Source organism: Rosa rugosa, chromosome 6 (genome assembly GCF_958449725.1).
Source record: "Rosa rugosa chromosome 6, drRosRugo1.1, whole genome shotgun sequence".
NCBI lineage: Eukaryota > Viridiplantae > Streptophyta > Magnoliopsida > Rosales > Rosaceae > Rosa > Rosa rugosa.
Window position 1 is genome coordinate 42,854,248 of NC_084825.1, and position 15,959 is coordinate 42,870,206.

Below are 15,959 nucleotides of genomic sequence, written 5' to 3' on the forward strand. Positions count from 1 at the left end.
GCATGAATAGCTCAATTAAGAGGCATGAGTTGTGGGTTAATTGTTGTCAAGATTTGAATATGCCAAAGAGGAATATCGATAATGATGTTCCTCATAGGTGGAATTCCACCTATGATTTGCTGCAAGTAGCTGAAAGGTATAAATTTGTTTTGAATCGATATGTTCAAAAACTAAACCAATCTAATCGCCATTCCACTTTAGCACTTCCCACTGATGAAGATTGGTTAGTTGCTTCAATTGTGTGTCGCTTTTTAAAAAATTTTGATTCTTCAACAAAAACCTTGTGTGGTGTGTATTATCCGACATCATGTCGTGTTATTCCTTGCTTAGTAAGTATCAATGCAGCTTTTAATAAATATGCTAAATATTCTGTAATTGCTGCTGCTTTGGTGGCCATGAAGTCTAAATTTGCTAAGTATTGGAAACGATTTCCTACCGTATTTTGTCTTGTTGCTGCTTTGGATCCTAGATATAAGTTTTTTGCAATTAGCCAATGGATGAAAAGTATGGGCGTTGAAGATTAGGAAATTGAAAGTTCTATCTCTAGTATAAAGCATCAATTGTTTGAATTGCACGAAGTGTACAAGGATAATATAGTGCCTGCAGTTCCAACCTCTAGTATAAGCTCTAATTTACCTGCATCTTCTGCTGATACTATTGTTTTACCTAATGATGAAGATGAGGACTTTGCTGAAGAGGTCTTAAAAAAAGCTAAAACAGCTACTTGTACTTCCACCTCTTCTAGTTCTGATTTACAATATTATATTGATATGCCTACACTTGAAGTTGCTGATGGATTTGAATTTAATCTTTTAGGTTGGTGGAGATCTCATGAAGAAGTCTATCCAGTGCTTTCTTTGATAGCTCGTGACCTGCTATCGATTCCAGCTTCAACAGTAGCATCAGAGGCAGCTTTTAGTGCCGGTGGAAGGGTTGTATCGGAGAAGAGAGCAAGTCTGAACCCGGACACAATTCAAGCATTGATTTGCTTGAAAGATTGGAAGCTGGGAGAAGCAAGACAGCAAGACAAAGAGCAAGATGAGCTCCGAGCTGAAGAGGAACAAAATGCAAAACTAGCAAGACCCGAATGGATGATTGCACTTGAACGTGCTAATTCAAACACGGAAGGCGTCGAGTCAATTGGAGATTGAGGAAGAGGTGTGTGACTGTTTTTTGGATCTGGTGTGTTTTCTTTGTTTTTTTTTTTGGATGTGGTATGTTTTGTTTGTGTTAAAATGCTTTTGGTTTGAAAGGTGTGACTGCTGCAAAATCAACATGAAATTGTACATTGTCTGGTAATCTTGTTATGATGTTATCCTTGTGTGTTAATTGTTATCAAACTGTCCAGTTGGGTTGAAGTCTATATATATATGTTGCCGAACTAAAGTCAGATATTTATTTAGTTGTATTTGTATTATGTTGCTGAAATGAAATATATGTCCAGTAGCTAAATTATCTATTTGGTTTTGTGCAGGTTCTTTGCTTGGTTGCCATGAATATGGATATCAGTAAGAGATGAAGGAAAGTTTGCTAGTGTTAAATCAAGTCATCCTTCAGTTTTTGTATCAAAGATAACAACTTTTTGTGAATTGATGAAGACTTGATCAGTTCATCAGTTTTTGTATCAAACACTGCTTCACTTTTTGTACCCTCAGTGAGTCAGTGGCTGTGCAATTTTAATTTCAATTAGAGGACTTGATCACTGAGAATGTGAGTATATGTTGTAATTATTTTTAATCAACTCAACCACTCAGGTTCTAAAATCTCAAGTATTTAGTTTCATTTTTTTTTTTTTTATCTTTTACAGTTATACTTAGCGAAATTTGGTTTTATGTGAGTTAAACAAAAGCCCGGCCCGACCCTATTCGGAAAGGGTGGCCCGGCCCGGCCCTTTCGGCCCTTGCGGAATGGGCCTTAAGGGCGGGTAAGGGCCTGCATTTTGAAGCCTCGGCCCGGCCCTAAGTTTTGTTGACTTGGTCAAAGCCCGGCCCGGCCCGGCCCTAAGCCCTAAAATTTAGGGTAGGGCTGGCCCTAGCCCGGCCCATGATGAGGCCTATGTGAATATGTATGAACCGTCTTTAGGGTTTTAGGCTACCTGACTTCATTGATTTGAATTTAGAAGTTATAGCCGGCAATAATATAAACTTTCGTAGTACCAAGTTACCAACATACCTAGCTAGCTCACGTGTTAGAACTTTCTTCTCTACACCACTGTTTCATAAAATATTAGACAGAAGTCTGAATTACACACTAATTGTTATAATTAATGGCATTAGACTATGAATAATCAAACCATATTTAATCGATCCATACGGTGGTAGTGGATTCATGTTTGTCAGATCACTCAATAGAAAACTATTCACCCTCATTAAGAGCTATAGTTGACCCAATTAATTATCCCCTTATCGCGTCTTAATTAAACTAATCAATTCGAAGTTAAGCTAGGGATTGTTCGAGATAATCAACGAGAGCGAGGGCCGGAGCAGCGGCCGTGGCTCGATCTTTACCGGATCGAGCGGCATGTGAACAGCCGCTGCCTATGTCTATGTGTTTGTTGCCTTGCCGATCTGCCATGTGTGGCATTCAATTCGATCAATGCGTGCATCAGACTAGTAGAGTAGTATAGCTTAATTAGCTACCTTCATGCAACGACTTGCTGCTTCAAATTTTGCTGCAGGCAAGCCCTTCCCAAGTAGACTACTGCCTCTAATTACCTATTTAGTATTTTAGTGGGCAAGCTGAGCTCCTCAACACGTACGCCAAAAGGTTAAGGTAAAGCCTCGATCCCAAAACCAGATTAAACTAGCTTTATGTACCTCAAACCCATCGAAATGTATATGATTAATTAAGAGCTAGGTAGTTAAGCTATGGTCTTGACTAGTTCATACTGCTAGTTAGTGAGTAGTGACGCTACGCTACGTATGTATGAGTATGAAAAAGTTTAGTTTCTCCGTCAAACCGTATCATGAGAGATTAAATTATTGACTGTACTGAAATGATGAACTAGTCAATATGGATTAATTAAGAAATTAACTAGCGCCCTTTTACTTTATCACTCATATGAGAGGTAGCTGGCCAGAAGTCAATGGCGCATCGATGGCTTCATAGCTAGGTTCAAGATATCCGACATCTTGCATTAGTAACTTTAGTGTATAAGCGGAAATCCATAAAAAGTAATTTTAGTGGCAAATAGTTAAAGGCGCTCATGTAGATACAAGGTAACGATAATGTGCTTTTGGATTTGTAATGCTCCTAGCTAGTATGGTAGCTTTCAAGATTATGTACATGCCTTGTGCATGGATTATCACATTTTGATTATATTCCGACATATTTATTTATGACTCCATAGCTAAATACTTGATAGCATAGCTAATGATATATCTTGACTCTATGAGTAACACTTCCTCAACGTACTCGATATCATAACTAGATAGTGATCTCTTACATGTGATGTTAACGAAATCGTGGAAAGACATATCATCACATTTGGAAGAAACTCAATTCTTTGTTGATACTATGTATTAACCTAATCATGCCGCTTCAAATTTCTATATAACAAATTATATCATAACCCCTAAACTCAATTAATACGACATTATTGTGGACACAACACAATACAAACACAAAAAAACAAAAGCCTAAGAAGATCCGAACTCCCAAATTATCTAGTAGACATGAAGCATTTCAAACTAAATGGAAGAAATAGTAATGCAACTTCACAAATGTTCCTTCCATTTCCCAACAATTGTCAATTGCTAACCCTAATATCACTTTCACATACAAAATCAATTGCAGATTGCAAGCCTAAGTCCTTATCAGGGGCCAAACTGAGAGGAACAATCAACCACTCAAAGCAGGTGATGAACACAAACCCCTTTTACAGGGCTTTTAGGAGACCACCAAGGTTGGTTGGTTAGTTAGGAACTTGTGCTCTCTGTGGTCTACAGTCTACTTTATGAATATATGAAAGTTGCCTAATCACATTGCTAAAGAGGTAGAACAATATAATAAATTGTGAGGAAGGTCAAGTCTTGAAGTTTGTTGGACCAAATTGGTGTTTTTTTATTTTGTCAGTGCCTGTTTTCTCATAGCGTTGTGGTCCGATCGGGAAATATTTCTGGTTCAAAAGTCACTTTCTGTGTCTACTTTTTAACGGTCTTGATTCTCTGCCGGAATGTTTTCAACTTCTGGTTGGCTCCTGTGGATTTCAGAGGTAATTTTTAAATGAGTAAATATCATCACCTTTTATCTTGTCAAGTTTCAATTATTGGTTAATTTTATTACTTCTCAAATAAATTGTCCAACGATGCAATTTACTCTTTAAAATTTGTCATGTGTTGCAACGTAAGCTTTACAGTTTCTCTTATATACAATCGCATAACCTAAAGTTGAATTTTTTGCTTTGTCGAGAGCGTCATGCATGTTTTAAATATTTTTTCTTCCCAATAACCGATAAGACCATAAGTCTATAACGTACACCACGTTTGCTTGTAAATTACTCGGCTTCAGTTGTTATGCTTGCTTGATTAGAGGTGAATGAGAACAACATAACTTACTACTAATACCTTGCGAATTAGAGATTACAATCAGAAATAACACCATTTCAACTTCTTTTTTTATTCGAAAGGAAATGTAAGAGAGAAAGGCACATTGTTAAGGTCTTTCTGGAAAAGTATTAAGAGTTTTAACTCTAAACAAAAAAAAGTACCATATGCATCTCGAACAAAATTACTAGTCGACTACTTAATTAGATATATACGTAAGGAGATAACCATGTAAACGTCTCTCCTAACCAAAACAATGAAAGAGTTAAAGTAGACAACAACTCTAGCTAATTGGTAAACCACTGCATTGGTAACTCTTAAGACAATAGCCTTCCAATTTGTAACCATATAACTACTACGTACTGCTACTTCTTTTTGTCCCTCAAGAACTGTATACTGATAAGAGAAAGGTATCTTGGCCTTTATTAGACCGAACAAAGCCATTTGCCGAATGATTTGGCTTTTCTATTATATCTCATCTTATTGTCATATTAATCTGTCCTTGCGTTCAAATCGGTTAGTGCCTTATCAAGTTTTTACCCTAATCAAAACCACTTTGATTCGTTGCCGTAATCTCCTATCAATATCACGAATTCACAAAATAGCATTTATCACTATTTCTTGGATCCACAATTTAGCTACGATCCAATGACTTTCTAATTCATCAATCTCTTTGAACTATACATAAATATGGAGAATTAGTTACTAACAAACCAACCACTTGATCCTACTAATTTGAGGAAGGGAGTTTCGGTGCAAATTATATAGATGATTTTTATTAGTGACGAATTTGTGTCTATTCTTAAGTCCCAATAGTCTTGTTTTTAAGACATCTAATCTCTGATGATACTCCGGTAGATTTACCGGCGATATGAACTACGTTGTTCGAATTTTTACCAAACCCATAAAACATAACTTCACATCCTATTATATTCTACAATGTTATTGAGTTTAAACATTCCAACAAATACCTAAAAGAGACCGTTCAAGGAGCAACGAATACACTAGTTGTCCTGCGTCTAGGCAATCATGCGTCTAGGCCAGATTGGGTTAAAGTTTGATCTTTATTTAACCTCTCTACTTCGAATGAATAATTTTTATATCTTTTTTACAAATTGTAATTTTCTCTAGATAAGGAAAAGAGAAAAAAGAGACTTAAAAGCCGGTGGTTTAATAGTTTGTTCTCTTCTTAGCCCTAGAATTGTCAGGCGACAAGATCACCAAGAAATCAGGAACAACCAGTGAACTAAGAGACGCCATGGATCATTGCCACGTAGGAGTTGACTATTGACTACGAGTTAGTAGAAAGTACAAAACCAATCCAATCAGACTAAATGACTAAAGGAGTTTGTACAAAACCAATCCAATCAGGTTAAACGACTAAAGGAGTTCGTTATCTTAACCCTGGTTAGTCTGAAGAGTTAGGACCTCGGACAAGATGATCTTCAAAATGGTATTTTGTAAAGATATATTTCAACCGGTTCTCCAATATGTATGTTAATCCTTACATTACTTACCATATAATATAATTTAATAATGGTTAAACTTCTAACCAACTCTTAAATTCATGCACACACAAGATATGATATTCAGATCTAATCCGAGTCACTTATTTATCACGTAGTAAATATGGATGGATTTTTCACTTACAATTAATACTTTGAGAATTGTTAAAACTTCTAACAACCTCCTACGTTTATTCACAGATATATGAGTAAACAGTGTTTTACTAGAATGGTATGTTGGCAGTCACAAATAAGCACTGTTGTAATAACCTTTACTTTTGGTACAAGAGTAAAATTGTTAATGGCGTATGAATCGTTAAACTTTCTAACAACCTCCTATGTTCATGCGCACATATACGAGTAAACACAGTTTTACCAGCATGATTTGTTGACAATCAAGGATAAGTATTGTTGTAATAACCTATTGTTAATGGCTTATGAATCGTTAAACTTCTAACAACCTCCTATACTCATACGTAGATAATGAGTAAACACTCTTTTACTAGTATAGTGCCTGCCTAGTACTACTGTAATAATGTTGTGACCGGCAAGGTTGCATTCTAGTACAAAATTGAAAGAGGCCTGTATGTATTGGTTAAAAAAACCGAAACACCATATAGTATTAGACTATTAGTATCTGTGGATCTGGCTTGACATGTCAATACAACTACACCAGTATGAACTTGAAAAAGCTTATAGAATGGTGAGGAAAGTGTATAATTTCTCTGGTTCAATGGTAAAAAAACTGTTATGTATTAAAAATGAAGAAGAGAAAAAGGGAATTCAATTCACCTGAAATTTGGCAAAGTCCACTTGGACTTTTGCGATCCGAAAACATCGAACGTAGCACGTAAATCTCTGGCCCCCGCGAGATAAATGAGTTGTTTTATATATACAACGGGCTCTTTTCGTAGTGTCCCTTGTCGTCTAAATCTCTCTTCCACACTCCAAACACAGTCTGCTCTGGTCGGCAACGAAGCTTCACCCTTCAGTCAGTCACTCTCTCTCTTTTTAGAGAATGAGTTGTTCACTTGTTTAACGCGCTTCTGTAGTTCAGAACTCATTCACAAACCAGCCCTTAAAGCAGTTCACACTCTCAAAAGTCACACCAACCAAACCCATCAAAGATTTTGGTTCTTACCTTTGGAGTTTGGACTTCATATATCACTGGGAATTCCAAATCCTTGGTGGAGTTTTCATCTCTCTTATTTCAGAGCCTTGCCTTGAAACAGAGGTAATTTACAAAGTTCTTAACTTTGTCTCTCTTGAATCTCATATTTCTGGCAGTTTTTGTTGTTTCTAAATTTGGTATGTCTTGTGTGTTTTTGTATTGAATCCCACCAATTAAACTGTAATGGGTCCCTGGATGATCAGTTAAAGATTGATACTTTGCATTCCTATTGTAGCAGTTATTATTTTTTTTTTTCATCATGAATGCTGTTATGAGTTTTTTGTGTCTTTGAAGAAATTATGGGTTTTGATTTCGTTTTGTTCTTTTGTGATTTTTCATGTGTTAACAGCTGCATTTTTACTGAGAAAAGCAATAAGCTTTGAGAAACTATGATTACTATAATGAATTCTGTGAGGGAGCCAATGAAGAACAACAGCAACAACTCAGAGAAAGGTTTGGATTCTCAGTTCTGGCATGCCTGTGCTGGTGGCATGGTTCAAATGCCACCTATTAACTCTAAGGTCTTCTACTTCCCTCAAGGGCATGCAGAGTATGCCCAAGGGGATGTGGATTTTGGGAATTCTCGAATTCCAGCACTCATTCTTTCTAGGATATCTGCTATTAGGTACATGGCAGATCCTGAAACCGATGAGGTTTATGCGAAAATGAGGCTGGTTCCGGTGAGAGAGAGTGGTTTTGATTTTGAGGATGATGGGGTTGTGGGGAATAACAATGGAGTAGTTGAGAATCCTGAGAAACCCACATCTTTTGCTAAGACTTTGACTCAATCTGATGCTAACAATGGGGGAGGGTTCTCTGTGCCTCGCTTCTGCGCAGAGACTATCTTTCCGCGCTTGGATTACTCGGCTGAGCCTCCGGTTCAGACCATTCTTGCAAAGGATGTGCATGGTGAGATTTGGAAGTTTAGGCATATCTATAGAGGTACTCCTCGTCGTCACCTTTTGACAACGGGATGGAGTAATTTTGTGAACAATAAAAAGCTTGTTGCTGGGGATTCGATTGTGTTTTTCCGAGCAGAAAATGGGGATCTTTGTGTGGGGATTAGGAGGGCTAAAAGGGGGATTGGTGGTGGACCTGAGTACCCTTGTGGATGGAACACTCCATCTGGAAATTCTTGCTTTCAGTATGGTGGTTATTCTGGCTTTTCAAGGGAGAATGGAAACAAGTCAATGGAGAAAAATTCTAGTGGGACTACGAGAGGAAGAGTCAGGGCTGAACATGTTATAGAAGCTGCAACTCTTGCTGTCAGTGGCCAGCCCTTTGAGGTTGTGTACTATCCACGTGCAAGCACACCGGAGTTTTGTGTTAAGGCCTCATCTGTGAGAGCTGCAATGCAAATTCGCTGGTGCTCGGGAATAAGGTTCAAAATGCCTTTTGAAACTGAGGATTCTTCTCGGATAAGCTGGTTCATGGGAACCATATCTTCTGTTCATCATGCAGATCCCCGTTGGCCTGATTCTCCATGGCGCATATTACAGGTGGGTTACATATACATTTCATTCCTGCTTCCTAAACTGATTGCTATCATGCTATGTTGTTAGCCTAGCATATGAAAATACATTTTGGTCATGTTCGATTTTTTAAGTTTTTTAGCTTTGTAATTCTGTAAAGTACATGGTTATATGCACATGCCTGATATGAAGTATACATCCACTGTTAGTAGACTATTGTCAAAGATTAAAGAAAAGTTCATCTTTTTAGGTTGCATGGGATGAGCCAGATCTGCTCCAAAATGTGAGATGTGTTAGTCCATGGTTGGTCGAATTGGTATCAAGCATACCAGCTATCGATCTCTCTCCCTACTCGCCTCCAAGAAAGAAGTTGCGGCTTCAACAGAACCCAGATTATTCTCTTATTGGCCAACTGCCAATGCCATCTGTTTACGGCAACTTCCTAAATTCCAGCAACACTTTATATCATTTATCAGACAACATTCCTGCAGGCATACAGGGAGCCAGGCAAGCTCATTTTGGACTATCTTCATCGAATCTTTTCAACAAACGGCACTCAGGTCTAATTCCAGTTGGCTTTCAGCAACTTGGTCATGTTGTCCCTCCTGGAATCCCTGGAGGTAACTTCATGCGCATTGCTGAAACCAATGAGGACAGCCCTTGCTGCGTTACCGAGGGTATTCCTTACCACAATTTAAAGGATAATGACGAGATAAAGACACCTCACATATTCTTGTTCGGACAGCTAATTGTTTTGGGGCAGCAGATGTCAAAGAGTTCCTCTGGTGATGATAGTTCATCAGATCCAGAGAAAACAGGAAATGCTTCTGATGGCTCTGGTTCTGCATTACATCGCAACGGTTCAGTGGAAAATTGCTCTGATGGAGGGTCTCCCTGGGACAAAGACCACCAGAAAAGTGACCACAACTTGGAGACTGGTCTTTGCAAAGTGTATGTTGAATCTGGAGATGCGGGGACCCTTGATCTCTCAGTCTTTAGATCATACCAAGAATTGTACCGAAAGCTGGCCAACATGTTTGGCAAAGAAAATTCAGAGATGCTGAGTAATGTACTGTACCGGGATGCAACAGGTGCTGTTAGACACACTGGAGATGAACCCTTCAGGTAGTTTTCTGCGTTTTATTACTTCAGAAATTTGCATCTTTTTGAATAGTCTTTTTCTTTTTCTTTTTCTTTTCCTTTGAAGACACATAAGTGACGATATATTCATTCTGTTTTGGTTTTTCTTGGTTGCTATGGCAGTGAGTTTTTGAAGACAGCAAGGGGACTTTATATGGCATGATGTCTACAACTGCAATGCTTGCCTTGAAGACCAATGAAACTGGAAGATACCATAGAAGTATATAAATAAACTTCTCCGGTGTTTCTTCTCTATGGTTTCGTCGTCAGTAAACAAAGTTTAGTGATTCAGGCAGTGACATTGAAGAATGATTGAGAATTAGAAACTCTCCCTTATTAACATTTTGTACAGTTGCATTTCTTCCTTCTTGTGTTGCTGTTTTAACTTTTTGTACTAAAACTCTTGGGAAATCCCACCCCACTAAATTGTGGTTTACTTTAGCTCAGATTCCAACCCGCAAATCTTTTGGCCTTTCCTCGATTCTTTTCAGAAGTTCGGTCTCCTTCACTGATGATATATGAAGTTACATGAAAGCTGTTGTCATTTGACGAGCAATATGGTTTTCCTCAAATCAAAGAGAGCTGCTTTTTAATTATCTGCATTTCATCAATTTTGCTTCTTTGGGTATCTCTTCATATCTGAGGATAAAGGGAAACGAGAAAGTAGGGTGTTTTTTTCACTCTGTTAGAGTAACAACTTTATATCAAGCTAACACTCTCCTTCGTGGGTGGGAAGGCAGACATATACTCATACAATGCTGCATGAGGCAGGGAGATTGAGACGGAGAGACAATGCTTTGTTACCATATCAGACAAGTTGACAACTACTAATCCTAAACCTTAAGTTGTCGCAGAAAATGCCAATAATCTAAATCGAGCTGACAATGCCCATTTTAGTGACCCTTTCTTCTCTGTTATATGGTGCCTTTCACTACATTTCCGATCATGGTTGATCCAAATCATCCTATTACAGAATCACTGAGGATTCTTTCGATTAGATATTGATCGCATCATCCAGGTCTTGAGGCATTGATGAGTCATAATACTCTTGGAAGTTGGAAATGACTGTAAATTGAATAGTCCCAGAGTTAATTTCAACACTTTTGATCCACTAATGTGCCGCATATACTGGATACAGGATCCTTTGGGATTTGAAATCTCTTACTTAACCAGCTTTGCTAGTCAAATTAGCACTTCTGTCCATGAAAATCGGTTTTTAAATCTTCAGGATCAAACAGACAAAGATTGTGAGCCAAATAATTCCACCCTATGCTAACTACTTTGAATCATTCACAGGAAAAACTGAATCCTATATACTATGAAATAAACTAAGATTTGAGTTTGACATTTTAAAATCTCACAAAGTCACAAGATAGGCTGTACCAAGCCCTAAGAGAGACAAAAACAAACCAGTAAGACAGCAAAGATGCAGAAGCATCACACATTCTTTGTCCGTGGAATTTGGATCCTCCATTGACAAATCTCAGTGATCAAAGAGGTTGTCTTGCCCAACAAACTATAAAGAAAACTAATGGTGACACAGGAAACCGGGTTGGTCAACAATATTAGTTTAGATTAGATAGGTATTGAAAACTGAGAACCGATTTGTGATTTACAATGCCCAATGTGTTGATATATTTAGTGACCAAGATCCAAGATTTCCATGGATGTGTTCCCTTTAAAAAAATAATTAGTCAACTATATTGATCGGATTTTCGACATGGGTTTTAGCAAAAACCTAGCTCCAACCTGTCTTCCATTTTTTCTGGTGTTGTTTTTCTAATCATCCGCACGAATTGCATGGGAACAGAAGTTTTAAGAACATGAGAGTGATGAGACATTGATTAGTCCCTCGTCAACTCACACAAAAAAATTGTCAAACATCATCGTGTTGTTGCTCAAAATATTTTTAATTAATATGTTGATTCATATATGAGCCGGTGAGATGTGACCTGTTAGAGCATCTTTATCAATGCTAGCCATTTTTTAGTCAAATTTTAACCAAAGTAGCTAAAAAGTCATTTTGGCTAGCCACTTTAGAAATACGTCTGCATCAGTGCTCTCCATTATAGCTAGTTTTGAATTTATATTATTTTTTAAAGGAAGGTTAAATAGTTTAAATGTATTTAAAAATTACATAAAATAACTCAAAATGAATATTGGTAGTACGGCAGTGGTTCAACTTGGAAGATTTGTGGATTCCGGTGGTATCTATTTATTTTTTAGCGCTGTTTTAGTTTTTTTGGCTTAGTCTAATAAGTCCCTACTCTTTCGAGCTAGGGTTTAGGAGTCTTGGTATGTTAGTTGTGTCGTTTTATTCTCAAGAATTCAATTTACCCTTTTGTGGTCAAAGTAATGGGGAGAAGCTTCTGCACATGGTCTGGCGGTTTAGGGTCATGGTGTTGAAAGGAGTAAGTTGCTTCTTGAGGTTGGTTGTGAGGATGTACTTTGACTCCTGGGTCAGTGTGGATGAAGTGCCATTGATATGGCGTTATTTCCGGGGACTACATGTTTTACTCTCGGTGTTTTCTTGTTGTCAATATGCTAATGTGGTAGTGACTTGCTCTTGCACGTGGTCTTGTTGATTTGGGTCACTATGTTGATAAAGGGGAAGTGGCTGTTCGTAATGTTGGCTACATGGATTTATCGTGACTCTCGGAAAGTGGTCTTATTCTGTAGCCCGAGTTGAGGGACGATTAGTTGGTTAGGTGTTGGGCCCGTTTGACTCATGGATGTCATTGTGGATGACGGACCTGTAACTGAGGTTGTTCTTAGGGAGAAGAGTGGAGAACTTATGTCTACCACCGATCATTCCCGTATGTAATTTTGTTATTTTGAAATAAAAGGTTGTTTTCATTCTAAAATATATATATATATATATATATATATATATATATATATATATATATATATATATATATATGAATTGTGTGAAGTAAGGTTTAAGATGTGCTATTTGTATTTTCTTGGTGCAAGCGTACAACAAATCTGAGGCTCAATCAAAAGGGCTTTTGGTATTTGATTTGATAGTCAACATTGAAACTACATAGTGGCAATTCACCTATTTTTAACTCACGTGAAGTGTGAGTTGAAAAGTTTCATCACTAGATCATCAATAGTGATCTATCTTCTGCAGGTTTTTCATTGATATCTATGTCTTCCTTCCTCAAATTTCATGACCACGAGATTGCTGCAACACTGACTCCTTTGCCTTCTCCGACTCGCCTAGAGTTGATTTAGGCCTCATATATAGGAGCATATGTGATCCAAGACACCCATCATTATTTGGTGGTAAAGAGGTTTAAAAAATTTGCTATGCATTCTTTTCATTGAGCGGCAAAGATTATAGGAGTAGGCTGCAAACCACCGAGCTATGAAAAACCAAGGAGCCCCGGTTGCAATAAATCTAGATTTCGTTATGGTGAAAAAAGATGGGCATTTTCGTCCTTCCTAAACAACCACGCTGGATTACACTGACTTTCTCTCACTTTCTCCATCATCTCTTCTTCATCTCGTTTTTGGCTCAAAACCAACAATTCTAGGAGCATATGTCTGAATATTATGACTTACTTTTTTACTTAACAATTTTTTTTTTTCCATGGTGTTGATCTTCACGGAATGCATGTTTGATTGACCAATAAACATATTCAGAAAATCTGGATTATTTGGAATCTCAGCATGTCATGGTTTTCCTTTGAGACTCTCCAGACGAAGAGCATGTCAAATCCACCTGCATGTGATTTCCCATGTTTCCTCCATGTTGCATAAAACTAAACCGAAATTAATAATAAGCTTCTTTGCTTGTGGGTTATTCAACAAACTTCTTCTTCTTTCTTTAACTCGAATTTTCTATGCAATTCCTATGGTTTCCATGGTTTGTCTTTTCTTCTAGAGAACTGGAGACGAAGATCCATGCAATTTATATCCTAACCATGAATTTTGGTGGAAAAGAATTTTTTGAATTGGGAAGAGAGCGTGTTGGGTTCTTCATCAACTGCATGCAATACCGAGATTGTGCAAAATCTCATGAATCCTATTATGCAAATAGTCAAATACCCAAATTCATACTTGCCTTTTCACCCAAAATTGGAGGTGAGAGTAGTTATCTTCTTTTCCCTATTCAAGACGAAGAAAGGTTGGACTCTTATACTTCGCAGCAAGAGAAGTGACGTCCAGGGAAGTAGAGCTACTTGCAATTGCAGAGGAATAAGAATTTTTAGTTCCTGAAACAGATAAAGGAGAGAAAACCAATAGGTCAAGCATTCCTCCTTCTCCATAAAATGCCCTCACGGTAACAAAACTCTCAAGAGCATCAACAGTGGTGACTCATTTTTTAGACTCAAATTTGGATCCAAATAAGATGGAATAGTGATTTGAGTTCATCTGAATAGTGTATAAAAAGACTTACTTTTATTGAGTGGTGCAGGACTTATTTTTGGACCCATAGTTTGGACTCATTTTTTTAGACTCATATTTGGGTCCAAAACACAATTTTTTTTTTTTTTTTTTCTAAGGGAAACACAAATCTTTTTACTGTGGAACAGATTCATATTTGAGTCTTTTATTTTATGTTTTTTTTATAAAAAAATATATATATAATAAAGGGTTAATGCTTATACACCCCATATTCCTGAGAATACTTCTCATACACCCCAATGTATGATTTTTCTTCCTCTCTACACAAGTCTTTCCCCTTTCTATTCCTACCTACCCGTCTTGTCAATTTCTCTACCATCAATACCCCCTGTTGCTTTTCAGTTGTTGTTTGTCTGCCTTAGAGTCTGCATATTTAAGTTTGTTTTGAAACGTGGTGGGCCCATCAGAGTTTTATTCGTTTAAATATATATACAGATGTTGCAATCACCCTCTATTTCAAAGGTAAACAGTGCACTTTATTATCCAGAATTTCGATAGTTGACAGACTTGAGTTAAATGCTATCTGCAAAAACACTAGCAATGAATTGAATCAGGAAAGAGAAAAATTGAGAAAATTGAAAGACTATAGAGAACGTCTTCCTAGGGAAACTCCCAATTATTGGGATATCCTCTATAGACTTCAGACAAGAATTTATAAACTAGAACAAGATATTGATAATCTTTTATATGTTCTAGAAGAGGAACAAAAACCTCTTGATTATTTGAGCATTGGTTAGATCCGCAAATCACTGGTATCAGAGCTTGTAAAATAGCTCAGCAGGGGAATCCCCGATGGGGACAATGTCTGATTTAATAATAAAGAGACTGAATTCTCTATTAAAATCTTCTGATGAAAAATATCAGATCCTGCAGCAAGAAATATCTAGATATCAAGAACATCTAGAAAAAATTCCTGTTATAATCCACCAGTTAGAAAAACTGGAAAACAAACTGGATTATATCAAAGGGCTTCCAAAAACGGAAGAAGAAAAGCTAACAAGTGTTAGTAAAAAAATCAATGAACAGCAAAAAACGCTGGATTCTATGAAAAATATACTGAAGGACAAGAAAGTGCCTACAGTAAAAAAGAAAGCTAATGGATTCAAACCATTTTCAACAAGCCAAAGCTTGTGTTCTTGGGGATGTTCACTCTGAACATTTACCAGGTATCTTCCAACATATGGTCCCGCTATGATGAAGAGGGTTGGAGGAACTAGGTCTTCTGAATTGTGTCTTCCTATCAGATTGTGGAAGTCATGCCAATCTGTTTCAGTGAGTGCCATGATAGGGATCCTAGCACTTTCTGGATTTTCAAGGAAATTAATTTTTTCTTTCTTGACAGCACTCTGCTGTAGTTCTTCGAACTGTGGCCTGCCATTTTCATAGAGTTCTTCAGCTAAAGCGAAAAGAGCTGGGAACATTAGACCACTCCTTCTTTCTTGGAAGGCGAATAAAAGATTGTCCAGAATTGCCTTCTGGTGGTAGGCGAGTCTCCTGCCAGTTCTAAACACAGGAGTATCAAAAGTTCGAAGTTCATAATTAAAAACATTAATTACTCCAGTTGGAGTAGGTTTGCTTTTTGGCAAAGCAACAGCCGACAACGGTCTTGATGAGCCTTTACCGTCTGCCGTTTGAGACGGGCTAGCCAATCCTTTACCCTGGGATTGATCAGTTATGGCTGGTCTTTTTGGACCTAGCAGGAATTTTTTGA

General features: G+C 37.5%; 1 protein-coding gene and 1 long non-coding RNA gene across 2 annotated transcripts; both read left to right on the plus strand.

Annotated features, from left to right (window-relative positions):
- The first annotated feature begins 457 nt into the window (after positions 1-457).
- On the plus strand, positions 458-1,686 carry LOC133714472 (uncharacterized). The gene is made up of 3 exons (XR_009848688.1): positions 458-726; positions 817-1,158; positions 1,475-1,686. It is a non-coding gene; the product is annotated as an uncharacterized LOC133714472 (long non-coding RNA).
- Positions 1,687-6,965: 5,279 nt separating this feature from the next.
- On the plus strand, positions 6,966-10,273 carry LOC133717447 (auxin response factor 18-like). The gene is made up of 4 exons (XM_062144164.1): positions 6,966-7,283; positions 7,570-8,719; positions 8,943-9,817; positions 9,956-10,273. The coding sequence occupies exons 2-4, from the start codon at positions 7,610-7,612 to the stop codon at positions 9,993-9,995; spliced, it is 2,025 nt and encodes a 674-aa protein (XP_062000148.1). The 5' UTR covers positions 6,966-7,283; positions 7,570-7,609; the 3' UTR covers positions 9,996-10,273.
- Positions 10,274-15,959: the final 5,686 nt, after the last annotated feature.